We start from the raw sequence: 27,314 nt of genomic DNA, 5'->3' as shown, positions 1-27,314 counted from the left end.
TTCAGGGGGAGGGGGGCGGAAAAACCCTACCAGAAGAACTCGTGGAGCCATGAGCAGTGCTGTGTTGCTGACTCACCTTCCAGACCCCAGCAGCAGCTTCAGGGAAGACGCCCCCCGCCCCCCTGTGCCAGGCGAGGAAGGAGAGACACCATGCCAACAGCCTGCAAGCTCGTTTGTCATGAAAAACCAAAGCTTCAAGGCCATGTCAATTTCTTCCAACCCAAGGAGGAATGAGGATGGTCTTGGAGAGCCGGAAGGCAGTGCATCTCCAGACTCCCCTCTGGCAAGATGGACCAAATCCCTGCATTCCTTGTTGGGGGATCAAGATGGTGCCTATCTTTTTCGGACCTTCCTGGAAAGAGAGAAATGTGTGGATACCTTAGACTTCTGGTTTGCCTGCAATGGCTTCAGGCAGATGGACCTTAAGGATACCAAAACTTTAAGAGTAGCCAAAGCTATATACAAAAGGTACATTGAGAACAACAGCATTGTCTCCAAGCAGCTCAAGCCTGCCACTAAGACCTATATAAGAGATAGTATCAAGAAGCAGCAGATAGATTCTATAATGTTTGATCAGGCACAGACTGAAATTCAGAGTGTGATGGAGGAAAATGCTTACCAGATGTTTTTAACTTCTGATATATACCTCGAATATGTAAGGAGTGGGGGAGAGAATCCTGCTTATATTAACAGCAATGGACTGGGGAGCTTAAAAGTTGTCTGTGGCTATCTCCCAACCTTGAATGAAGAAGAAGAATGGAGCTGTGTGGACTTTAAAAACAAAATCTTGCCTTCTGTAGTTGGGCTATCCAGCAAGACTTTGAGGGTTACAGCAAGTGTCAGAGCTACAGAAACGGCTGAGAATGGATACAGGTAAGAAAACGCTATGTCAGAAATCTCCTTTTGTTTTGATTTTAATTACTTTGAGACTATTATTCTTTAAAAGGTTTGAGAAGTGGGTGTTCAGTCTTAGATGGTTTTAAAACAGAAAGCTAGCAACATAAGCAAAAAAAAAAGGTTTAAAAATGGTCCAGAAATCCTATTAGTTAAGCATGCCATTGGTAGATTCAACATAGATGCTTATCTCAACCTTAAATATTCAGGTATTTGGTTTTTTGTTGCTCTTCTGAACAGAAGAAACACTGTATTGTGCTGTTAAAGCTTATTGGCTCTTTCAGTTCTTATACACCAAAAACTTCATAGCAACTAGATGCATTAATTATTGCAGCAACTATCAAACATATGATGTGTAACGGTAAAGAGCATCTGTACAGGCATATGAAAAATGAAACCTTAGTTCACCAACTTCACCACTAACCGGTACTTAAGTTGATTGGTTACATGGAATGCAATTGTGTAGGAATGGAGCAGGAAATGTATGCACTTACTACCTAGTAAAATACATGTAAAGTTTGTATATGTAATATAAAATCTCTCTCTCATCACATTCATTACTGGTATCATGTCAAAGCCGTTCCAGATGGCTTTGAGTCAGTTGTATACAAGAGCATAAGATCTTAGCATCATGTAGCCATTCCAGGAATAGGGTTATAGTAGGTCTGGTATTCTCTTATTGGCAGTGTGCTTGAAGTTAAATTTATTAAAAGCTGGATCTGTGTCTTAATGCCAAGTTCAGAGTGTGTAGTGTCTGTTATGCGATACCAGAGGCAAAGTCTTCATTATGCACTTAGGCAGAGAGATTTCTGTGATACTGAGCCCTTCGTTTTGCTGTATGCTTTGTTGAAAAGGTGGAGTGAGAGGCAAGTAGCCCCTTACAAAATGACCATGATCATATTCCAAATGACTAAAATTGTCTTCTGAAAACTTATTTTCCCTCCCCCCACCCTTTCCATTAATGTGAACTATTGAATAAAGATCTGGGGCAAAGTGATCTGTTTTCAGTTGTATGCTCTGTCTGCTAGCACAGATGCAAGGAGTTTGTTTTTCAGTGTGGTAAGTGTTTGACATCTGGTTTACAGGAATGTTGAGAGCAGTTTCTGTGATTCATGGACATCAAAGGGCTTCAGGCTTCTATTTCAGTTGTATTCTGAGGGTGGTTGTAGGGCATCTCTCTGTTCCTTTCCTGCCCTTCAGAGAGGCTGCAGCAGCCTGGCTGTGGTGATCAAAGTGGATCCAGGGACTGGGGGGTTAATTCTTCTCTTACACCTGTGTACGTTTGGAGCGACTCCTCTGTGATCTATGGAGTTATCCTCCATCTTACATCAGTTTGACTGAGAGCAGTATTTGGCCCCTTGTCTCTTCTTGAGACCAGCTTTTTGAGGGAAAAAGAAAAGAAGTACTTGTGGCACCTTACAGACTAGTCTCTAAGATGCCACAAGTCCTCCTTTTCTTTTTGCGAATACAGACTAACACTAACAATGCTGCTATTCTGAAACCTGTCCTTTTTGAGGGAAGGGGGCTGTAGTGCTCTTCCATTTGAGGGAGTTTGCTGCTCTGAGAGCCTAACTGGCAGCCTATTTGTGGGGACATAAAAGTGCTGAGAGCCTCGCCCTCTTGCCCAAGTGTCATAGCTCCGCATCTACTGTTCTCCAGGACTAAAGTGTGCTGAGTTGTGATGTTCTGTTATCTTTTGGTCTTCACTGGAATTCAGTGACTGGTTGGGAATGGATTTAACATTCTACCAGTTGCTTCTGGCTCAAGAACTTTTTCATAACCATGACTAGTGTTGCCTTCCTGGCCAGGAGTACTGATGGCCATCATGCCTTGAGATTGCAGCTCTTTCAAGTGAAGCATATTTTTTGCTACTTAGATGTCAAATCTGCCCCCGGAGGTGAGGTGATGCTATCTGCTTTGATCACCTTCTCTTGCATTTTCAATAGCTTTTGAATCAAGATCTCTTGACTACATGGAGAACGCAGAGGGGGAGGTCAAGCTGAGATTCTTCCCAATCCAAAGGCCAGGAAACCTGTTTCCTTCCCCTTCTCCAAGTTATCCTTGTTCAAAGGTGTGGGTGTGTGCGCGGCTTGCCAGCTGGTAGCTCTGGGGTGCATGGATGAGTTGTGTATCACTATTCACTGCATTTAGGATTGGAACTTGAGCTTGGTAAAGAAGAGTCTTCACTGAGTGGTGGCCAAACCACACCTCCATCCTGGAGCGGGACATTCTGGGTAGTGCTTTGAATCCTGTGTAACTGCCTACATCTGCCACTATCTCCTAATAAATTTTAATTTAAGTATAAATAATAAGACAAAATATAGGATTAGAGTCTGGAAAAAAAAAGGGAATTTGGTGTGTATTAAGTATTGGTTATGTATGTGGGCTCCTGATGTATAATAAATACTTTGAGCTTGTTTCAAATTTCCCCCTCCCCTGAAGCACTACTTTGTAAAAGTATTAGATGTGTGTCTAATGGTTTTTGTGCGACTGCAACCCTCAAACCATTGAGTTTGTGTTGGACCCAGGAATGTAAGATGGAATCTGACCATTATTTGTATTTGGTTCTGAATTTATCATGCATATGTTTTACGTACATGGAACTTTAGAGTGCTGCCTTTATAATGTATTTTTATTCAATCCAAGGTGGACTCATCTGCCTCCCATTAAGTTCTCTGTTCTAACATCAGTGAGACTGGCCTTGCTTTAAATAAGTTTGGGCTCGCAGATGGCCCTCTGCTGGCTCAAAGTGCTTCCTGTCCTTTGAAAGAACTCGCTGATGGAGCTCATTTTGTGTGAAGTTATTGGAACCAAGTTTGGCTTCAATTATCAAAGTAAATGATGCCATTGTAAAGCTTATGTTTGAAGCAGTATTCTACAGTTAGAGCATGGAAGCTGTGATTAACGTTGTTTTGCTAATATGTATATTTTTAAGGGGTTTTGTACCCCTGTTGTGCCGTGATGCTTGTGTCTCAGTAAAATATTTAGTAAGATTCAGTCTTGCCTTGAAAAACCACTGCTTGAGTGTTTTTTCTGTGTGTAAGTCTTTGGTTTAAACTGCCAGGCTGCTTTTTATTTCTGAGAGCCATAGGTTGACTGTGTGTGTGCTCACCAAAAATCAGGGGTGCTGGAACAATGTGTATAGTGGGGGTGCTGAGCACCATTAAACCAAACTGTAAACCCTGTATATGATGGAAACCACTGCAATCCAGGGTGTGCTGCAGTACCCCTAGTTCCAGCACCTAAGCCAAAAGTGCTCCTAAATTGCATTGTTCTAACAGGGGATCCAGAAAAGAGCCCCATAAAGTCTAGTCGCATTGTAATCCCTCTGTGATTTTCACCCATTGCCTAACATAATGTATAGAGAGCTACATGCTGTGTGTCATCTCATCAAGATAAGAGATAAGAATAGACTGAGAAACATCAGTCGTTCTCCTTGATGCTCCAGAGCAACTGCTACCTGACAGCTGAAAACACTTTGCATATTGAGTTTGAAGATTTTTGTGTATGTGCAGAATCTGCATCAGAGAACTCCACTTTCCAGAGGAATTTAAAATCCTTGAAGGCAACTTGATGCATATGGGTGCAATTACTGTAGTGTGGTCAAGTTTTTAAAAAGTTAAGCGTAAAAAAAACGCCCTAATCAGTTTTCTTAAAGTATATGGGAATTTCTATATGGAGCTATTCTGAATCTTTTTCTGCCTTTTTTTAATAAGATGATTAAAGACTAAGTAAAAGTATATGTGTGTGTTAACCAAGTTCTGAAAGGTGACATTCTTAATTATACTTGCACAGCGGTTCAGTATGTCTGTGGGGGGAGGAGGGGTTGGTTTTGGAGTACTCATCAATGAGTTAAACTTTATTCACATAGGGTAGATTAAAAGCTGACTTTAGAGAGATGAAGAAGGGCTTTTACACACACACACACTGAACCATCTTTCTATTAAGTGATTAGATAGCACTACTGATTTTTAATAGGGTTGCAGCATAATGATTAATTGCTTCTGTATTAGCATGATTAAATAGCGACACTGAACATGAAATAAAAGGACGGTACTTAAGACTCACTTAAAAGCAGGATTGCTTCAGTACATATGGTGAGCATCTTGAAACCGAATACTTTACAATAATAAGCCTAATGGGTCTGGGTTTTGTAGAAGCAAGACATTAAACAGTTTCCAGTAGAGTGATAAAAAGTAGAGCCTTCAGCCTTTCTGTGAGCTACCAAAGACTAGCAGCGGCCTAAAGAACGTCACTGGAACCTTACAAGCTGACTTGTATTAGCAAGGGGGTTGTATTATTTTAAAAGGACACTTTTTTTCTTTTTCTTTTTTTTTCTTTTTTTTTTTGTGGTGGTGGTGGTAGGATAACTTGGCTTTCACAGCATGTGGAATTAATTTATCTTTAAGACTTGACTTCTTTCCTGTGGCATTCCTTACTATCTTCTATTTTTTTTTTTTTTTTTCACTTAAGAAAAAAGTGTCTTGATCTTCCCATTGAAATGACTTAGCATGCTTTGGAAAAGAATGTAATCCCAGCTGTGCTTAAATACCTGACTCTTTGCAACAAGGCCTCCTGCAAAGCTCAAGCCTGAAACCGGGGCCTAGAACTTCAGTCATGCTGTTTGCAGTAGGGCTCTCATACCAAAGAGGCCCATCTTCTCCCCCCCACCCCTTTGCTTAAGCCTTTGCAGAGGCTCATGTTTTCCCCTTGCTAGTGAAACAGAGGAATGCAACACAGCAGGGGAGTAGGGAAAACTTGTTGTTTGTGAGAGAACTGAGTTAAGACCACTGAAGAGGTCGAAAGTGTGTAACTGGGGCAAATGAAACAAAGGGACTAGAGATACTAGCAGGAGGGGAAGTGCTGCTTTCCATTAAGGCAGCTGGGCTGCTCACTTAAATCAAGCTGGCCTCATCCAATCCCAGAAGCGTTGGGGTGGGGGTGGGGAGTTTGAAAGACCATTTAAAAACCTGCAGAGCATGCTATCCTGTTCCTGAGGCCCCCAAGTGCTGTGTAAGTGACCCTAATTATTAAAATCAGTAGACCTTATCAGATAATGAGGTTCTGCTTTGATACACAAACTCAAAAGCTTAACAGCCAAGACCTGCATTTATATATAAACAAATATACGTCTGAAAACCCCTTGGCACAGACCACTTACCACAGATTGAAAAGTTTGTAACTGAATTTAAACTCTTAAAAGTTGGAATCATTTTGACCTAAACATTGTCCAGTGATTAGGTGATCAGGGCACCTGGGTTCTCCACCTAGCTTTGCAATACTGTGACCTCAGATGTGTTAGGTCAGACTTTACGGAAGTGTCTGCTAATTCTTGATTTCTCCATTTTTGGATACCCAACTTGAGACACCCAAGGCTATTTGTTTGTTTTTTATCCCTCCCCAATGGTGCACTGATTTTAATTGGCACTAAGCACTCAGAACTCCTAGGCACCTCGAGGTGTCACCAAAAGTTAGAGTACTCCTTGAAAACTGGCTTTGTAGTTTCCCTTTTTGTAAAGGGGGCACCAGGCCACTCACCTTTTGTAAAAGCAGTTTGAGATCATATTGTTAAGATGGCTTGTATAAGTGCTTATTATTTATTAACAGGTTTCAGAGGAACAGCCGTGTTAGTCTGTATTCGCAAAAAGAAAAGGAGTACTTGTGGCACCTTAGAGACTAACCAATTTATTTGAGCATGAGCTTTCGTGAGCTACAGCTCACTTCATCAGATGTTTACCGTGGAAACTGCAGCAGACTTTATATACACACAGAAATCATGAAACAATACCTCCTCCCACCCCACTGTCCTGCTGGTAATAGCTTATCTAAAGTGATCAACAGGTGGGCCATTTCCAGCACAAATCCAGGTTTTCTCACCCTCCACCCCCCCACACAAATTTACTCTCCTGTTGGTGCTAGTCCATCCAAAGTGACAAAGTTGTCACTTTGGATGGGCTAGCACCAACAGGAGAGTAAATTTGTGTGGGGGGGTGGAGGGTGAGAAAACCTGGATTTGTGCTGGAAATGGCCCACCTGTTGATCACTTTAGATAAGCTATTACCAGCAGGACAGTGGGGTGGGAGGAGGTATTGTTTCATGATTTCTGTGTGTATATAAAGTCTGCTGCAGTTTCCACGGTAAACATCTGATGAAGTGAGCTGTAGCTCACGAAAGCTCATGCTCAAATAAATTGGTTAGTCTCTAAGGTGCCACAAGTACTCCTATTATTTATTAGTAATTCTAAAGCTGGTCTGATGTCAATGGTTCCAGTCAGTTATCTACGATGCCTGAAAGAAGAGGTGGTAACATTTTCAAAAGCACCTAAATCCTATTTTTGGAAGAGTCTTGGGTATTTAGTGGTTCAAGCCCTAATGACTTTCTGTGCTCTAAGGGCCAGATTTTTAAGGGTATTTTGGTGCTTCTGAGATTTTCAGAAGCACTCTTTTGAAAATCCCACTAGGTGCTTAACTATATCTTTTGGCACCAAATACCTTTAAAAATCAGGCCTCAAATTGCTTCTGAAAATGGGATGTTGTGTATGTCTACACAGCAAAAAAAGACCTGCAGCATGGCTGAGGCTGGCCTGTGTCAGCTGATTTGGGCTTGTGGGACTTCGGAGCTAAAAATTGCAGTGTAGACGGATGGCATGCCGCCTAGGCTCTGAAACACTACAAAGGGGATGGAGTCTCGGAGCTCGGGCTACAGCGCAAGCCTGAATGTCTGCTCTGCTATTTTTATTCCTGCAGCCAAAGCCCCTGAGACTCAGTGCTGGGGCTTTTTACTACAGTGTAGATGTACCCTTAGAGTCCCAAATCCCTTAGGTGCGTTTGAAAATCTTGTCCAGAGTGCTCAGCCACCTGCTTGATGTTAGTGTTTTATGTAGAGAATGGTTGGTGACTGTGTAGTTCTTGGTCAGTCTTAACTCTGTGTTAGCTGTCAAGATAAACTTCTTGTGGACTGTGAGAACCCAAGCATTCCGAGCGTCTACTGGACGTAAAACAGCGGATGGATAGCTTTTAAAGACATTCATTGTGTCTTACATGCACACTAACCATGAGTATGATGCTAACCTGTACTTTTTTCAGATGTAAAAATAACGCAACCCCTATTTTGCTTGTCCCTAGGTCATTCAAGAGGAACGATCCTATTAACCCATACCATGTGAATTCTGGCTATGTTTTTGCCCCCGCAACTAGCGCAAATGATAGCGAAATATCTAGTGATGCCCTGACTGATGATTCCATGTCAATGACGGACAGTAGCGTGTAAGTATTCCACTTTAGCAAAGTCCTTTGGAATTTACCTCTCGAAAACTTAACTGCTGATGTGCCACAATGACTTGCCAGCATGACGGTTCTATCATTTTAATACTGTTTCCACTTTTTCCATTGGATGAAATCACTGGAAGGCATCTTAAGTCATCCAGAAGTATTGCTGATCACTCTATTTACTCGGTTGTCCCAGATATTGGGTGCAGTAACAGTGGTGGGTAGTTCTTCCCTTTTTGTTTGTTGCCACTTTGCAACAATTCTCATTTTAATCCTCAACTGAGCAAATGTGTGTTCTCCCATATGATGAAAGAATAGAATAGAAATACTGCTGCTAACACATGGAATGTATTTATATTTCATTCACACCTTTTATTTGAAGGCCAAACCATTGTCATTTTTAAAAAAAAACCAAAAACACAAAACTTTCTACAGGAATTGCTTTCTGTAATTAGGGTTCACCAGTAATGTCAGAATCAACACTAACAGGGTTACTGACCTCCAGGGACAATAGCTGCACATTACGATCTTTCAGAGAATTGTTTGAATGGAGCTTTATGGATTAAAATGTCAAGAGTTTTAAGAGCCTGTGGAGGAGAGGAAGGATGGTCCTGTGGCTAAAAACCAAGCTTGAGAATCATGAGATCTGGGCTCTGCCACAACTTGCTGTATAACCTTGGACAAGTTGCTTAACTTCTCAAATGGGGATAATGATACTTTTCCTTCCTCATGGGGGTGTACTGAGACTTAATTCATTAATATCTGTAAAGCACTTTGAGATCCTTTAATGAAAGGCAATATAATGAAGTGCAGGTCACGCCACCGAAATGGACCAAGTCCTCTGGAAAAGGTGTTTGTTAAATAAAATAGTGTGTTCAAGGCCTTAATCTCATAAATGCAACTCCTTCAATGTCTCTGTTGGATGAGTAGAGTGTATATTCCCCCCCCCCCCCCGACCTGCTTGCTGGCTTTTTAAATCACCAGTCTGCTGCCTGATGATGTACACACGCTTTAATGGAAACCAGAGCAGATTTTTTACAAAACATCCTAGATGCACAAACAAATGTGCTGTTTTTTTTAAACGCACATGTGTGTTTTGAACTGATGATATGGAAGAAATAGCTTGTTGTCCCACCGGATTCTCTTATTGAACAATATTGGCATTAAATAAAAGAGCTGAATCATAGGGTGACTTCTTTATTTCATCTTACTGGCTCTAGTTGTATGTGATCATGTGTCAACAGAGCATTCATTGGGTTAGTCATTTCTGGACCAATGTAGGGTCACTTGGGATTCACAGGGCTAGGATTATACCCTCTCTTCACAGCAATGCCAATTGTAGGCCTTATACAGATGAGAGCACTGAGTGAGAAATAAAGTGCATGGTGGATGAAAGGCTTAACTGAATCGCTTTCAGCCTATTGTTAGTCTAGGGGAGCTTAGAGGGGATAAGAGGGTAGCAGGCCGCTTTGAAATTTACTTGAACAAGTGAATAGGAGCTCCCCATAAAGCAGTGCATGAAAGGAGCCTGGCTGTTTTTTCCTGCCATAACAATAGCCAGTGCAGACTGTGAGGAGCTTGGGGAAGCTTGGCTGATTAAACTGCTGGGAGCTTCAAGGGGTTTTTTTTGGGGCGGGGGGAGAATGAGAGTAGAGGGGGCATGTGTGGATTTCAATAGAATGCAGGTTTACATGGTGTTACGAGACAAACCTAGAAAAGTAATAGTTTCTGCTACAAACTGAGCCAGTCCCTGAACCTTTGAAAGTGCAAGACTCCCTCTAGCCATACTTACTCTGTGGGGGTGGGAATGGCCCGACTACTGGAAGTGGTGGTGTGTGGGGGGTGTTTAATTTTTCTCTCAAGTGTGTGCATGCGCAGGGAGGTAGAATAGCTAACCTTACAAAATTACCATAGCTAAGGCCTGATGTAAGTAAAGCTGCCTCTACAGAAACTTCAGCAACTATTGCCAATATTGTAATGTAACATGCATAAAGTGTCTGGGATTAGTTCTCTTCTCTGCCGGGGATTATGTAGAAAACAGACCTTGCTAGAGATTCTGAAGTCTTTCTAAAAAGTTCTGCTGGGTGAATTACCATCATTGTCCCAAGCTGTGACTTGGTGGTTTTTTCTTGCTGCAAGTGTGTAGCTCTCCCTCTTTAACACATGGCTCACTTTTACTATTAAACCAGTGAAAATGTAAATTAGCTCCTAGTTGAGTTACTCCCTGTTTATACTGATAAGAGCAGAATTTGTCCCATAAAGCCTATGTCAGTCATTCCAGTAAAGTGAGGTATTAATTTTATAAAAAATCTTCTATTGAATTGCAACTAGAGGTAAAATTACCAAACAATACACACCCTGTGTGTTTTAGTTTTGTTTTTTAAATGTCAAGTATAAATCTAATTTTGTAATAGCCACAAAGCATCATGCAAATTTCCCTTTCTTGATTGGGGGAGGGGAAGAGGAAAGGGATTTTTTTTCTTTTTATTTGCTTATATCTTATTTATGGATTTACTTTGGACACAGGGGAATGCTGCTGAGCGAACTTCAAATATTACCTTATCTTACAAACCAGGCTTTTGATGTTGGCAAGATCAGAGGCTTGTTTCAGAGCCGTTGCCAAATGAAGATGGGAGTGAATGCATATGCGCATGAGTCTGATATTTCAAAGCAGCAGTAAAACTACATTCAGGTTAGGCCAGGCACATCTGAGTCAAAAGGCTAAGATAATTGGCTCAGTTTAAATGGCAGCTGACTGGAAAGAAGATTTCAAACTAGTGTTTCCCCCAGAAAGAGATTGGCTTAGCACCAGGCTGGGGAGCTGAAATGTTTATACTATTTAGTGCCTAAACTCTGTAGCTCCTCAGCCCACAGCTTTTAGTAGCCAAGAAATGTGAGTGCAAATGTTTACTGCTGGAGGAAGAGAAGGTTATATTGAAATGACCTATCTGAGGAACTCTGTTTTTAAAAACAAAACAAAACACCCCCTCCTCGCTCCAAATAGTAACCCTGTGCTATGCACTGTAACCTCTGGCAAAGCCTAACCCTTTAAAATAAAAGGCACTTTCTAGTTGTCACTGTGGTCTATACACATTTCAGCTTCAGATTTTTCTGTAATATCTTTTTCTTACTGCACCCAAGCTGGCTGTAAACTCCCAACTCCAGCTGCATATCTTGCCTGTAATAAGTGATTGCCCATTCTTGTTTCCCCCTTAAACCTGGCATCGTCCCCTGTTCCCCATTGTATGTGGAAGGCCTACATTTTAAAAGTAGACATCAAACCAACTACAAAATTGTCTCTCTTCCTTCTTTAGAAGGCCTGATTCTCCCAAGGCTGCTAAGAAACCTTACCATCTCAGTGAAATGTCTTTCCTTTTTTAAAAACTGTATCTTGCACCTTGTTACAAGCTGTAAAATTCTCCTGATGAGTTGTGTTTACAGTAGTGAGCAAGGAGCTGATCCTGACTCATGCAACTGCATTGAAGAGAGAATCAGGCCCCCTTCTCCCTAGTCCATGTTGGTGTCCTCTTTTCCGTACCTTTTCTGGAGTTACCCATGCCGTATACACCCCACCCTCCGCCCCTTTGTTGCCTTCCACCTGCAGCTATCTCATTGCGGCTCTGAACGAGCCTGACAGTGGCTAGACAGGTGTTTGTATGCTCGTTTCCAAGCCACTGTTGTCCGTTGTCTGACAGCTGCCTGGGCTGCTCTTAAAGAACAAAGGTACCATGCTCGGAAAGTCCTGGCTGCTTATTGACTGAAAATGGTGCTGGCTCAAAAGTCTTCCATGACACGACTCAAAAGCGGTTAACTTTAAACCAACTCAAACCAGGCACGTCTAAATGTAGATGGAAATTCTGCTCTACAGTCCCCTTTTGTGGCTGATAAGTGAGAGATGCCTGTTTACTATGAGGCAAATCATCCCAGTTTGGTAGGAGCTACGTTCCCAAGGGAAGCAAATTCCAACTGGCTTTCCATCACATCCTCCCATTACTGCCCCCAGGGCTGGAGCTGGAGGTCTGGCCTTTAAAGGCTGTAGTCCCCAAACCGGAGCACTGAGCGTTTGGAGGGATCGGTCAGACATGGCAGTGGAGCTGTCCTTCTAGCCCTTGCCACAGAGTGCCGTGGCCAAGATAAGCAGGACTGGGGTGAGCAGTTCTGGTTGCATGTTTCTGCTGATTTTGGAGGGGAACAATACTATAGACAGTGGGTCCGTTCCCTTCCTCGGCTATCTCCTCTGTCATTGGAGCCCTGAACTCGTGGACTTCAGGCAGGGATGTTGCAGGGCAGGCTTATCTTCTACCCTACCCTATCCTACCCCACCCCAGCTCGCCTCCATCCATTTTGTTGCATTTGGGTTAGTGTTTGTGGAGGCTTCCGTGTGTGTGTTATGTACAGTACTAGCCCAGGCAGGTGGATACCTGACATGCTGCTTAATAATACGAAGGCAGACGGTTTTACCCTGATGGAAAAGGTGCAGGGGTCTTTAATTCCTCTGGATGGAAAGTCTCATTTAAAACATCCTCACCTTGGTAACCTTCAAAAAAACAAAATCCCTCTCATCCAATCCAGGTGACGAGCATTGACCTGGGTTTTTATTTTCTCCCATCCTTCCCCATCTGCCCCCATAACTGCTGCTCAACCTGGCTACAACCCAACCCGTACTCATGTGTTGTTGCGAGGGGGAGGGCCTCCAAGCCAAGTTCAATAGATATTTTCATAGTTTTATTGCCCCTTCTTTAATCATGAGCATAAACGTTTACTGCTTGCGATAATGACTGATAACCCTGGTCGTGGTACGGAACTGTGCAGACAGATGCTATGCGTGATTCTTCAGAGTGTGTTCCCAAATGGGGCTGTGTGCCTGAGCTGCTGCTCTTCTTTCGAGACCTACCTGAGGCAGAATTGAGGGCAGATTTTCATTAGGAACTGAACGGAGCACTCTAAACTCACTTTGCTTGTGACATAACCGTCTCCAGTGATGATTGTCCACCCTGTTAAATCATTGCCCCAAACGTCTCTTCCCTTGACCAATGCTCTGTTCTGTCTGGATTTTCCAAAGTTTCAAACAATAAACTGGTTTGACCTTTTTCTTCAGTCTTTGCTACTCCATATCGCTTGTGAATTAGTCGCTTTGTAATGGAAACTTAGAAAGCACTAGGCCAAGACTTTCACAGATGACATGGGGTTGTGCACCTCAACATTTGGGTACTCAACTAAAGAAACTGTAATGGGGCCTGATTTCCACCATGTCGTGTCCCCCCTCCCCCCCATCCCCTTGTGGGTAGATGCTTGGCACTTTCTGAAAATTTGGCCCCTTCAAATTGAAGCATGCACCTGCATACGAAAAGAATCACTGGTCACTTTTTGGAAAAATCTTGGCCTTAGTCCTTTCACTGTTGTGAGAGTGGGAAGTGCCATGCTACCATAATGGTGGTAGATCTTAAAATGGGGTGTGTGTGTGTGAGAGAGATATGAGGGTTTGGGTTTTTTTTGGGGGGGAGGAAAAGAGTGGTTGTGTGGGAGGGGAGATGGTACAGAACGGGAGAAGTGCATAATAGCACTCTGGAGTGTAGTCTTCTCAACTGGTTTTGAGTGGAGCTTATAGTCTACCCTTCCATAAGGCCTTACATCCAAGGACTTCAGAGCACTCTACAAATATTAATACTTAAGTGTTACAGTACCGTGTTGGATAGGGAGGTATTATCTCTTATGGATTTGAGGGGGTGGAGAGACTGGAGCACAAAAACTATGGTTGCTCCTCAAATTTGTGGGAAATCTGAAACTAGAAACTCATGATTAGCAGCCATGCTTTTCAGCCATTGGACTATCCCGGTTCAAAGTTCATTAATTCATGGAGGATAAGTCCATCAATGGCTATTAGCCAGGATGGGCAGGGATGCAAAACCATGCTCTGAAGTGTCCCTAAACACCCCTTCCCAAAAGCTGGGAATGGGTGGCAGGAGATGGATCACTTGGTGATTACCTGTTTTGTTCATTCCCTCGGAAGCACCCGGTATTGGCCACTGTCGGAAGACAGGATACTGGGCTAGATGGACCATTGGTCTGACCCAGTATGGCTGTTTTTATACTCTTAATACTAATGTGGGTAAATCTTTGCATGGCTGGATGACAGCATACCTCATTGCTAGAGGAAAAATTGTTTGTTGTCTTGATGGCAATTTTCATAGCTCTTCTCACTTTGTCTGGTATTTTTTTGTGTTCTGGGGTTTTTTTTATTGCTTTATCCCAATGGGCTGATATAGCCAAGAAGAAGAATGATGTCCCATAGCTTTAGGGGCCTGTGTTCTGTTGTTGCACCTTGTAATGACTTTACTGGGTTGTGCATGACACCCCGAAGTTAGAAGAGGCATCTTGGGTCCCACCCGTGGGGGGAAGCCCTTTGTGACCAATAATTTTTTATCTGCAGAATGCTGCCAATCTATGAAGTGCTTTAGACCTAAGAAGCTCCCCCAAAACTGCCTACAATCTATGGTGACATACAGAACAAGTGTAATGAGTGTGTGAAACCTATTACTGTAAGGCCCCAGTCCGGTACAGTCTGTGTACAGGCAGAGCTCTGTTGAAGTCAGTGGGACTGCAGGGATCTGTCCACATTCAGCTGCCTACATGACTGGGGCCGTAGCTTGCTCTGCAACTCTTGCCCAGCTACTGAACATCCAGGCCGAGTGACTTAGGCTTGATTTCTTTTTTCAGAGGCATTAAACATCCATAGACTTATTGACTTCAGTTGGCATCCTCAGTGCTCAGGACTTCTGAAAATCAGGCCCCTCAGTCTGTTTAGACTATTTCAAAGAACATGGAGGGGGCTTGCTGGGAACAGTAAAATGATCAGATAATTTTGCATTCTGTCTTCTGTTTTGGAAAGTACTTGCAATGGTCCATTGACTTACAGAATAATAAGTTGAAATAAATAAGCCTAGGATATCCTGGTTGACTGTGACTTATCTTTCCATTTGCAGAGATGGAATCCCTCCTTATAGACTTGGGAGCAAGAAGCAGCTCCAGAGGGAAATGCATCGTAGCGTTAAGGCCAATGGTCAAGTTTCTCTACCTCATTTTCCGGTAAGTTTGATGCAGAGTCCTCTGAGAAATGGCTGGAGAGAAGGCCCTCTAATAATGCTAGACATTGCAACACCTGGAAGAGTCTGGGAGAAATCATTGCGGGTTTACAGGGAAGACCGGAAAATGACTTCCTTCTCATCAGCTTGTTGCATCCTTTTGTCTCTGAATACAAAGATTGACAGCCTCAAGAAGAGAAGCTAATAGATGGGTCAGCTCTTCAGCTGGAGTCAACAGAGCTACAGAAATGGAGAGGGACCTGGTTTATTATTCTTACTGCCATTGGCTTGAGGTCTTTGGGCTTATTCTGTAAACATATAAACCCAAACATCAGCTTAAAACACTCCTGAAAAGTTTGCTTGCATAGGTCACTGGGTGGGTTGTGTGTAAGGTTTTTTGCATTTCTCTGGATTATTGAGTAGAGCTCACTTTCTAGGTTCAAGCTGGGAACGTCCCATCTGGTTGATTGTACAGACATGGACATGGCTGCTTGGGTACTTTCTCCCCTCCCCACCCCCCTAACACACACTCTCTCTCTCACACTCACACACACACACGGACCACTTTCACACCTTCTGTGCTCTGATGACGGTTGTGCTTTGCTTTTTCTGTACTGCCCCAAGACTTCAAAAACACAGTTGGCAGTTAATAGGATTTACTGGTTTCCCAAAAGAGAAACATTGGTAGCCAGTATGTGCCTTCTAATAATAATAATAATAATAAAAAAACAACTTTGTGCCTTGGTTTTGAGGAAATCCAGTTCTTTTAGTTGTGTTGCTCCTGAAAACTAACTCATTGACTTGTTAATTCAGTGCAGACTTCAGGAAGGTGCTGCTGGTTCTTGCAGTGAATAAACTGTTTACACAGACAAGTAGAAACATATCTTGTCTTGAGATTAATATTCCAAAATTCTTCTTTCTTAAGCAGCAAGACATTTTAGATAGTGTTTCTGGTGTGTGGGGGGGTATGTTGGATTGAATGGGGATTTTATTTTTTGGGGGGGAGGGTATTCTTCACCCCCTTCTATAAAGGAAGTTCTGTAGCCTGAGCTTGTAAATTAGATTATTTTGTCCCAGGGCGTGCAAATCGACTTTCTCTGTAAGGCAGTGCTTTGATCAGGGACTGAATAGAGCCTGCTTGTGTAAGAGTGACAATTTCCAGCAGAGTGGCCTTTTTCTACCCTCACATCATTTCTGGAGCTAAGTGGTTGTCGGAGAGAGGCCCTGCCTCATCTGGTGGGTAGTATGTGAAAGAGTTGCAGTTCAGCTTTCTGCTCTTCTTCCCTCCTTCCCCCGCCCCCCCGAAAAAAAAGGGCAGAGGGAAACTAGGGGTGAGGGTGAAGAGTGGGGTGTGTTTTGGGGGAGAAGATGACAGGAAGGAGGAGGAAGAACTCTGGTGGGTGGTTTTTCTCTCTCTCTCTCTTTTCTCCCATGTTTGCTTCTTTTGGCAGAAATTCTCATTTGCCTTTTTGTATTCTGCACTTGATTTGGAGATGTTCCCTTTTTCCCTTGATAGAGCTGCTTGAGGCAGCCAAGCTCAGCAGTGTAGCACTACTCGCCTGCAGCAGCTTTCTTCATTTTCTGTACAAAGAGATTGGGGGGGGTGGGTGGGAAGGGAGATCTAGGACACTGTTGAGACAACACTACCTCAAAGGTGCCCAGTGTGTAGCCAGGAAATAAATTACCAGCACTTCTCTGATCTGCAACCGTTTGACTTTTTTTCTCCCTTTTTCTCCCCCATCTTATTTTTTTTTAATTTCCAACTCCTTTCTGTTTATACTCACTTTATTCCTTCAGTTAAAGGCTCTCCCTCCCACCTCAGAGGGTTTTTTTTTTTTATTTGATGTTTGACAACAGTCTTTGAAGATTTTCTACTTCAGAGTAGCTACTGATGGGCTGGTTGTACTACAGAGAGAACAAGCGGGGTTCCTCGGAGTGCGACCAACTGCTCCCGCCGAAGGCGAACGCTAGTGGGAAGGATGTCACTCCATGAGACCACAGCACTAGCTCATAAAAATCCAGAGCAGGCTATGCCTACTTGCGCTAGTCTCTTCATTCAAACATGGAGACACAGCAAGCATAGCGGGGCCAGAAATGCTGCTCCAGCTAAGCTTCTGCAGCTTGCACTGCCTGCGAAACATGGTTTATCCCTTTTGTCCCCGCTCTGTGTAGAGAACCCACCGTCTTCCGAAGGAAATGACCCCTGTGGAACCAGCTACCTTTGCTGCTGAACTGATATCCCGGTTGGAAAAGCTGAAGCAAGAGCAAGAAATGATGGATAGTCTGGAGGAGAGGCTACAGCAAATCAAAGAGGTAGGAGGATTAAGCCCTCTGGAGCCTGTGTGGTGCTTGTAGCTTGCTGATCCAACATCTTTCTTGGGGTTGGGAGGGAGTGGCATGGCCTGCCTGCACTTCGTGTAAGGGGAAACCGCTTTCCTTTGCAAGCTGTATGTTGCATGCTTTAATGGTCTGTCCTTAGTACCTGTGTGTCTACTGTCTAGCAGCAATGCAAGCTCTGCTTTCCCTGCTAACCTAGTGGGAAGAGCCCCCGCTCCAGGGCAGCCGGCACCCCGTGCTTTTTATTTATTTCTTACTAATGTTGCACCTTCAAGGAAGAAGAGAAGGAGGGATCAGAGCTACCTGCCAACACACAGACCAATCGGGAGGCAGCAGCCACTCCGCATCAGCAGCACCCACTCACTCTCCTGCCATCCGGCAGCTATGAGGAGGACCCGCAGGCGATCCTGGATGACCATCTGTCACGAGTGCTGAAGACTCCCGGCTGCCAGTCACCCGGCATGGGACGACACAGCCCCCGCTCCCACTCCCCGGAACGCCTCCCAGGGGGCAAGCCACAGCCAAGCGCGGCCTCGCCAGCTGCCTGCAGCCTCATCAGTAAAGGATTCATCACCAAGCAGACCACCAAGCACGTCCACCACCACTACATCCACCACCACACCATCCCCAAGACTAAAGAGCAGATAGAAGCCGAGGCAGCACAGCGGGTCCAGTGCTTCTGTCCTGGGGGCAGCGACTACAACTGCCATTCAAAATGCAAGAGCCACTCAAAAGGGACAGAGCTTCCGCTGGAGCAGTTTGGGTAAGTTACAGGAGTTTCTCCATAGGAGCTACTTGTCCTTTCAAAATGTATTTCTCAGTAAGAGGGAGGTGGGATGGATGCAGAAAACCATGTGGAATTAGCCCCTTAAAAACAGGGCCATTGGGAAGTGTGGTCATGACACGAGTGCAGGATATTAACGATGCCTGCTGGGGGTGGGGAATCCTGTCCCTGGTGTCTCATCCTTAGCAGAACCGGCTCGCTGACGAAGAGGAATGGCAAAGTAATGGATGGCGTCGCCCTGCCGGCCGGGGAAGCAGGGCTATCCGTAATGCCCGGGCTCCAGCTACCTGGGGGCGAGGCAGATCGGTCACAGAACGTCTGGCAGTGGATGCTGGAGAGCGAGAGACAAAATAAGCACAAGCCTCATAGGTAAATATACAGCTGTCTACAGCAATATCGCTCCCGGTAAATATTTATATATTACATAGGCTGTCTATTTTTACAATCGCTAAAAACAAATGAGACTCTTTGCTCCTCCGGTTTAATATAAAAGCCATTCTGCAGAACCAGAAAAACCACAAAAATGTCATGTTTTTGGCAGTAAACCCTTTTCATGTTATGACAGACTTTGGGGAGGGAGTGAGCAGAATAGGAGCTGCTATTGAAGTCATATTTTCCAGCTTTCATAAGCCGGTTCCTTTCCTCTTCTCTTCTTTTTCCCCTACCCCACTCCGCCCCCCAGCACACAAAGCACAAAGAAGGCCTACAATTTGGAGTCCACCAAAGGGATCCCCAGTGAGCGCATGGCCCGCCACCACCTCTGGGGGAACAACAGTCACCCACGCGGGGCACAGCCTGCCCACCCGTTCGTCCAGGATCCCACCATGCCTCCGCTGACCCCGCCCAACACTCTCGCCCAGCTGGAGGAAGCCTGCCGCAGGCTAGCGGAAGTGTCCAAGCCTCAGAAACAAAGGTAACTTACAAAGGGGAATGGCAGGGGGGCGGGGGAGTGAGAGTGAGAAGTCTCCTGAACTTTTCCAGCCCTGAGTGCCTCATTTTATTGGTTCTCTCTGATAGGCAGACGCCCCCTGCTGGGAATGGGTGTGAATCGCCAATATGGCTTTCTTTAGGAATGGAATGGAGGAGCCTTCTTTCAGGCTGCTTGTTTCCTTCTTCCCTCAGGCTCCTCGCCATCTCCCAAGGGGCATTACTGGCTGGTGGGCACGTGAACGTAGCAAGCTAACAGTAGACATCCAGGTGGCTAGAAATTTTATGTGATGTGCATGTAGCCTTGCCTTCCAGTGTAGGAAGAGCTCCAGATTTGTAATGGGAGGTGGGGAAGGCGCATTGCAACAAAACGTAACTAAGCCCCAAAAGTGACCTTTTTTTTCCCAGTCCTCAATAGTTTGAATTCCACGTTCTGCCTCTCACTATCATAATGGATCTAATTTGTTGTCTAGAACTAACTCAGCTACATACCAAGTGTTGAATTAGGTTGTTTATCATGCATTTGGATATGGAAGGGTAAATTATTCCATAGCATTCTTAACTCTTCCTTTGATTGTGTTTTGATGCAAAGAGGAAACTTAATGCCCCAGAAGACTTCAATTAAGAAGATGTATTTTAACTTAATTTTTTTTGTTTGTTTATCCCCCAACTTCAGATGTTCAACCTCAAATCAGCAGAGGGATCGAAACCACACATCTGCTGTTCAGGGGGGAAATGCCCCTTTTTGCAATGCAAGTCTAACTACAGAAGAGTACGTACATATATATATACACATTACATGTATTTCCATGGCCTTTAATTATACTTGCATTAAATGGATGGCACTTTGAAAATAGAAGACATCTTTATATCTGAAGTTTAGTCTTTCAAACATACTTTTGTTCTCTCTTATAAAAAAAAAAAAAGATATTTTCAAATCTTGTTTCTGATTCTTTTTAACTTGCGTTCCTGTAAAGTGGACAAAGATTGGATTAGTCTAATTACAGGATGGTTCTTTTAACAAGAAATCTGCTACAGAGAGGTCTAAATAATTAAAATTTTCTTTTTTACCCTCTTCATCTTAAGCAATGAGCAATGTTTGAAGTCCAGACTAAGCCACCTGACTAGAGTCTTTCTTTCATTTTTAATTGGTTGACCTTAAATCCACCAGCTGTCTTTGCTAGGAGCTTTTTTTCTGAAGCCACTCTACAAAGACTTAGAACAAATTAGGAGGACTACATTACTGTGGACTAACACTTTGTGACCTTTTGACATGCCAAGTATACATTGCCTCAGAAGTAGTTCTGGATTTAGCTCCTTGGCATTCACTGCTCTGTTGCTATTTTGTTATGTAGTATTTTTTTATTATTTCTTAGGTGTTCCTCATTTCAAGTGACAAGGTCCACTTTATTTTTGCCTGGTTGTTCCCAGCTACAGTAATGCTACCTGTGCATTCAGGACAAGTAATCTTAGTGCTTTGAGCAGTTTTTGAATGGCAGGCTTTGAAATTCCAACAACACCCATTAACGAGTGTATACCTGGAGCAAAATACTAAACTGTTGTTCTCTGCCATATAGTTTGCATGAATGAAAATGGTGCGAGTTGTCTTTGTGACCTTCGAAGACCAGACATGCAAATAGTTAATTTGGCTTAATGGAAATGTGTTTAGCATAATGGTTAGAGCCCTAAGCACTGGGGGTTACTGTTTGATCCTCATCAGACCATGTCATCGCTGCCCCTCATCCATAAAATGGAAACAGTTCCCTACTGCACAGGTGTGCTCTGCGGCATATTTCATGAATGTGCCTCAGCTGCTTAGAGATCCTCTTATTATTTGTATTAGCGTGGCGCCTAGAAGTGGACCAGGACCCTGTTGTGTTAAGTGCTATACAAACATGGCACATACGTTTGATTTCGTTGCATCGGACTTTCAAATTGATCCCGGCATCAATCTGGTTGCCATTGTCTATAGTAGAAATATTGGACAGCTGTGATGTCTTTGTTTCCAAATGAGAAACATGCTTTGTTTTTTGTTGCAGTCACAAAGAGCCAAAGAAACTCCCAGTGGTTCACGCCTCCCAGTCCAGCGAGTTGGTTGTCACTTATTTTTTCTGTGGAGAAGAAATACCCTACAGGAGGATGTTAAAGGCCCAGAGCCTGACACTTGGGCACTTTAAAGAGCAGCTGAGCAAAAAGGGAAATTATAGGTAAGAATCTCGTGGTTTCTTTTGTCTGCTGAGACTATGAACCAAAATAACCAGCAAATATGTTTCTGTAAACCCGCCCACAAGGGAAAAGTTGCAGCACCTTTTCCGGGAGGTTGGCTGCACTGGCTCACTGAACTCTCTTCTGTCCTTTTCCAACTCCCCCACCAAAGCCAGGGTGGCTTAGAGAGGCAGGCTTGGGTACTATGTTGCCTGAACTTGGCCTTGTCTCATGGATCAGTCAGCTTGGCTGATGTTCCCCCCGACGTTTGTCCCCCAAGAACTGCATAAGAGAACACTGATTGGTCATAGGCAGCTATTGCCTGCATGCTGACTCCCACAAAGAGGAAAGATGCTCTTGTGGTTAAGGGGCTGGACTGGGACTCTGAGAGATCTAGGTTCAGTTCCCTCTACCTCTGATTTCCTGCCGGACCTTGAGCTTAATCTCTCAGTTCCTCCATTCCCCACCTGTAAAATGGGGGTAATGGCACTTCTCAGCTTCACAGGGGCATTAATATTTGTGAGATACTTGGCCTCCTTTGGCAGAACATCCATATAAGTAAGGTAGATTCATTCTGGGGTTGGGGATGTGAGTTGCTTTCAGGAATTTTCTTTTCAACCTAGTTAACAACCTGCAGATGCTCTTGGCCTGTTTCTAAACTCCTTTCAGCTAGAAATACCAAGCCTTGGAGGATGAATTCCATTGAATGACACTTAAAAAAACCCTATCTTCCCGCTCCTCCTTATAGCCATCCATATGGATATAAGGAATTCTAATGGTCTAAGATTGTGTCTGGTATCTGCAGCTTAGAAGCCGGTTTCCCGTTTGCTGCCTTCTTGTAACGTTCATTCCAATTGCAGTGGCTTTGTCCTCAGTTATTTTTACTGTACTAGCCAAATGGATCTGATCAGCAATTAACTGACCATGTCCTGTTGGTCAATGAGACTCTTTCATCTCTACAAAGGAAACAGCCAGGTTTAAGTATTTTTAAACTTTGTTTTGAATTCGGCACTCCTCCAAGGTGCCAGAGGGCGCCCTTTGGAGACAGAAGTCACAGAAATGTCAAAATACAACAACTTTCCCCAGGTGGCTTCACCAGTGAATCTTCAACCTGGTGGCTTTCTGTTTTATGTGGATGCTTGTCCAGTGGTGCTGGGGTTTTGAGACATCCATATTCCCCATCCCTCCCAACTGCCATCAGATGGCAACAGCTTGTAATTGCTACCAACTGGATGTGAACTGGCAACCAAGCAGTGCAAAGGATGTCTCTCCTATTACCCCCGTTCTCTCAGCAGCCATTTAGTGCCTCCAGAACATCTCATTCGGTTTCCTATGAAATTCTTTCTTGTGATGCTAGGGTGCTTGAATATGATATTAAAACTTCTGTGGCCTTAAAGCCCCTGCAGGTGCAATTATTTGTGCCTTGTCAGACTGTAATTACTTTAGAAAATGTTTTTAAGTGACTGACAAGGATGAAACAATGTTTTGCTTAGATCTCTCCCCTTTACACCTGGGTAAAGACAATTCAGAAATTTATAAAAGGAACTTGGGTAGGTGCCCAGTATTTTATCTTGCACAGACACAAGGTGAAACTAATTACACAAATGTGTGTACCTCCAGGGAATCATTTTGATCTAAGCTTTGACTTTTGGCTGGACTTTGAGTGAAACTGCAGGTGACCTTCAGGGAAGAGGGCCGTACTACCCAGAGTAGTGTGTGTGTCTCTGTGCTGGGGAGTCAGTAAGTAGACTGCTTTGGTCACATCTGGCATTGATTTCTTTTTAAGGCACACTTAATAAGCATGTCTTTGAAGCTTTTGCCTTTCATTTAATGCACAAAGACGTGCATAAATGGTCGACTCTCAAAATTCTTTATTGATTGAATCAGTTTGCAACATGGGTACCTAAGAGCTCTATTATTGCTCCCTTTTCAATGCCAAAGTCATATGTCCGACTATGCAGCGGGATATTCACCCAGCACATTGTTTCAGTCTTTTTCTTAAAAATAAATAAATAAAATCAAATAAATATAATACTGATGGCGTTAACAAAAAACAAACACACACGCAAACTGGGTGGTGTCGGGTAATCTCAACATGGCCGCAGTTCAGAACAGCAACACAGGCCTACTTGATTCTATTGGTGCCAGATGTCAGGGGGGAAAAAGAAGCAAAGCTTGCCACATAAAACATGTTTGAATGGAAAGCCCATTTCTGTGAGCAAATAAGGGCAGAGCAACTTGTTTGAAGATGATGTGGGGGAGGATATTGCTTTGCTTCTCTCTCTTCCCCTTCTCTCTTTCTGTCTCTGAAATAAGGTTGTAATTATGTAAAAGGTCATAGCCTGTTTTCTTAAATAAAGATGCAGTGTTCAAAGAAAAAAAAATTAGTAAACACCAGCAGAGTTTGTTTGTGGAGGAAGTTATTGGGAAAGCAGGCTGCCCTCTGAAAGAGGGGTGGGGATGGGGAAAGCCAGGAGAAAGTCCTCAAAACTCATTCACAGTTTTTGCCTTTTGGTTTTGTTTTGGGCTTACTGGCTCATGGAATTACAGCCCTGACCTGCACCATTGAAGTCAGTGCGAGCTTTGCCATTGACTTTAGTGAGTGTAGGTTCAAGCTGTATATGAAGAACTTAAATAAGAACCATTTTCATGACCGAACCATTAAAAACACAATGCTGTACATCAATCCAACTGGGAATGACTGAAAAGTAAATGTACCTTGACTAAATATAGCTGTTTCACTCACCCCTCTTCTCTCCCTACCTGATTAGCTCACCTTAAAAAATAAATTAAAAACGTATTGTTACTGGGTATTTAGTTTTTAAATATTATTTTTATAGCAAACTCATTATTCTAAAACTGCCCAATCCATGTTTTTAATAAAGTGAAAAATCCAAGTTCAAATTTTTGGGGGATCCTCCTATAAAAGTTTTATGACCTTTAACCCTTCAACACCTTGTTTGAAAAATTACAGAGCAGGGGATTTTTTTTTTTTTTTTTTTAAATCTTATCTGAGGAGGATTTTCTTTTGCTGGCGATACGCTCTCTTTAAAAAGCACTTTGTGATCTGGAGAGCAGGGCAGATCGGAGGAGGTGTGTGGTAGCAGACGGGCAGGCTCCTTAAATGCTAACCTTCTGAATGGAAGCCCTTCATTTGTGCATATGCAATTAAGCAGCCTTAGAAGGAAGAATGCTAGAAAAGGGATAAAAGGAACCTTTAATCAAGAAGCTGAACGGTCTAATTCGGGATAATAGAGGGGTCCTTACTGTTTGACACAAGAGGGGTGGGGGCGCTTTTTGTCTGGGTGAGCACTGGCTTCATGATCTAACGACCCAGAGCAAAAGAGAAGGAATGCAGGACACTTCTACTTGACCTTCCAGTGTCAAATATTGCAAGCTTGACCAAGATTGCTCTTTGCATGCGACCAGCACGAAGCATCAGAGAACAAACACAGCCATATCTGTAACTTAAAAGTGGAAGCATGGTTTTAGTTTTGTTAAATGCAAGGTGCCCTGTTTCACAAACTGGACTAAGGGAGAAATGCCACATACATAGTCTTGTTTTGGAGAAAGCACGTTACAAACTTTGAGCTACCGTTTTTTTTGTGGTTTTTTTTCCTAAAAAGCCTTTTTTAATAAAAGCTTCTCAGTGCCATACTGTGCTCCAGAATTTTTATTTTCTCTTTTTATTTTCTCTTGTTAAAAATATCTGCTGCCAACACGTATAACTTGTTCAAGGCACTGTCCCTGTGGTGCCCTATTTTATTAAGCAGTATACTCCATTCCTTTGCTCTTCTTCAGAGCTGCTTGGCTGGCTGTAGTTGCATCCATTCTAAATCGAATACTGGCAGATGCATGCGAACAGATCACTTGTGAGTTATGGAGGGTTTTAATGGTATTGGACCCGGTTTTCTTTGTCAGTTATCTTGTTACACTCATGTGAAAGGAGAATCGGACCCTTTGGAAATGTTTGCTGCTCTTATCTAAAAAGAATTATAAAGTAACACTTCATTATTTAAACTGCTTCCCCCCCTCCCCCCTTCTCCCTCAGGTATTATTTCAAAAAAGCAAGCGACGAATTTGACTGTGGTGCAGTTTTTGAAGAAATTTGGGAAGACGACACAATTCTGCCCATGTATGAAGGAAGGATTCTTGGGAAAGTAGAGAGGATTGATTGATGGCAACTGTGTTTCCTTGACACAACCCTAAGCTAAAGATGTCTTTGGACACACAACAATAGCAGCAGCAACAGCAACAAAAACTTTTGAAGGAAAGTTTTGAACCAATGAAGAAGAAAAAGTGAGGCCTATGAAGATTTTGCCAAATTAGCCTTGGCGGGGGGGCGGGAAATGGCATTTGTTATTCGTGAGTTGGGTACTGAGATGATTTAAAAAAAAACAAACCCTGAACTATTTATTAAAAACATGACCACTGTTGGCTATTGAAGATGCAGCCCACGTTTGAGAGACTTCCATACATAATATATGACTTCCTGGGGATCTGAAATCTATGGACTAAGAGAAACGGTGTATAGCTTACCTTACCAGTAATCCTTACTGATATTTATTGAACAGTCTGTTTTCCCTTAAGTCCAGTTTATGGATATGCTGCTTTAACAATGGTGAAAAGAGGGGATGTGGGGGGGAGAAGGGGAAAGTGTTGAAGGGGTTAATTTTTTATGTCCCAGTAGCTCCAACTTGGGAGTTCGGCGATAGGAGCGCATTAATAATTCCTACCACTTTAAAGGGAGTCGGGTGGGGGAATTATACTGTGCCCAGTATTTCTCCAACTGAAGATAAAATTCCTTTTCTAAAGAAATAATTTTTAAAAAATTTGTCCTGCCATTCACTCATTTAGAGATTTGGTGCATTTTTAATCCAAGCTGCTCTAATTTGTAATAAAGGTCTTTAAGTGGTAAATATGTTAGATGCAATATAGTAACCGCGATTGGTTTCTGTCCCTGGGGGGTGAGGTTTTTTTCTTTTTGTTACTCTCATTGTGTGGGACTCCATGTTATGTCCAGTGCCTATCTTTTGCAAGGCAGACTGTAGCAAATCCCAAACCTAGGAGGAAAGCTGTAAGAGAAGCCAGACAGTTTTCATTTACGTGTTAACACACCAAAAGGACACATTGCAAAAGCCAGGTTAAAACCCAGATGTGTATTCCACATAGCTAGCTATCTTTTTGTTTGTTGGTATTCTACTTCAATGATAGGACATCTTGTATTTAAACTACATTCACATATGACGGTGAATTTTCCGATGCGGTTTTTTTCCGTCTTACCTAAATGACACCCTTTCAAGCCAATGGGAGTTGTGGGCTAAGCTCCTTGCAACACTTTGAAAAGCTTCCTCGTGTGTGAGTGGGTGTGCACGTGTGAGTGGGTGTGTGTGTGTTGGGACAAAGCAACCCTTTTCCAAGAAAGACTTTGCATTTCTACATTTGGGTTTTGTGTTGATTAACTTAATCTGTGCATTCTGTTTGCCATTGCTATTTTGTATAATACGTCTGTATATATTGTAGAAAATGTATGGTCGAAGAAATAATAATACACTATCTCTAGTGTTTTAAAATTTATTCAGTACAGTACCTGTGCCTGCATGGTGTTACTTTGCCATGTGTTGCCCTATATTCAGGGTTCAAGCTTTCCCTTGTTTGTTTAAGGGGTTTATGTATAAATATATTTTATGCCTTTTATTACAAGTCCTGTACTCATGACTTTTGCGATGGCATTTTGTTCTACTTATACTGTAAATTATGCATTATAAAGAGTTTCATTTAAAGAAAATTACTTGGTACAATAATTATTGTAATTAA

At 43.0% G+C, this 27,314-nt stretch overlaps 1 protein-coding gene across 2 annotated transcripts; it reads left to right on the top strand.

Annotated features, from left to right (window-relative positions):
• The first annotated feature begins 43 nt into the window (after positions 1–43).
• On the top strand, positions 44–27,314 carry AXIN2 (axin 2). 2 transcript variants are annotated; one of them, XM_073311627.1, is made up of 10 exons: positions 44–873; positions 8,019–8,159; positions 15,146–15,248; positions 17,417–17,557; positions 17,857–18,344; positions 18,555–18,734; positions 19,048–19,278; positions 19,969–20,064; positions 21,332–21,499; positions 25,549–27,314. In XM_073311627.1, exons 1-10 carry the CDS (start codon positions 50–52, stop codon positions 25,673–25,675), a joined length of 2,499 nt encoding a protein of 832 aa, XP_073167728.1. In that variant the 5' UTR covers positions 44–49; the 3' UTR covers positions 25,676–27,314. The 2 variants fall into 2 exon arrangements, with proteins under 2 accessions (XP_073167728.1, XP_073167727.1); XM_073311626.1 differs by having other exon boundaries at positions 18,552–18,734.

The sequence above is a fragment of the Lepidochelys kempii genome, chromosome 14, assembly GCF_965140265.1.
Source record: "Lepidochelys kempii isolate rLepKem1 chromosome 14, rLepKem1.hap2, whole genome shotgun sequence".
Classification (NCBI taxonomy): Eukaryota; Metazoa; Chordata; order Testudines; family Cheloniidae; genus Lepidochelys; species Lepidochelys kempii.
This window is presented reverse-complemented; position numbering and strand designations above follow the sequence as displayed.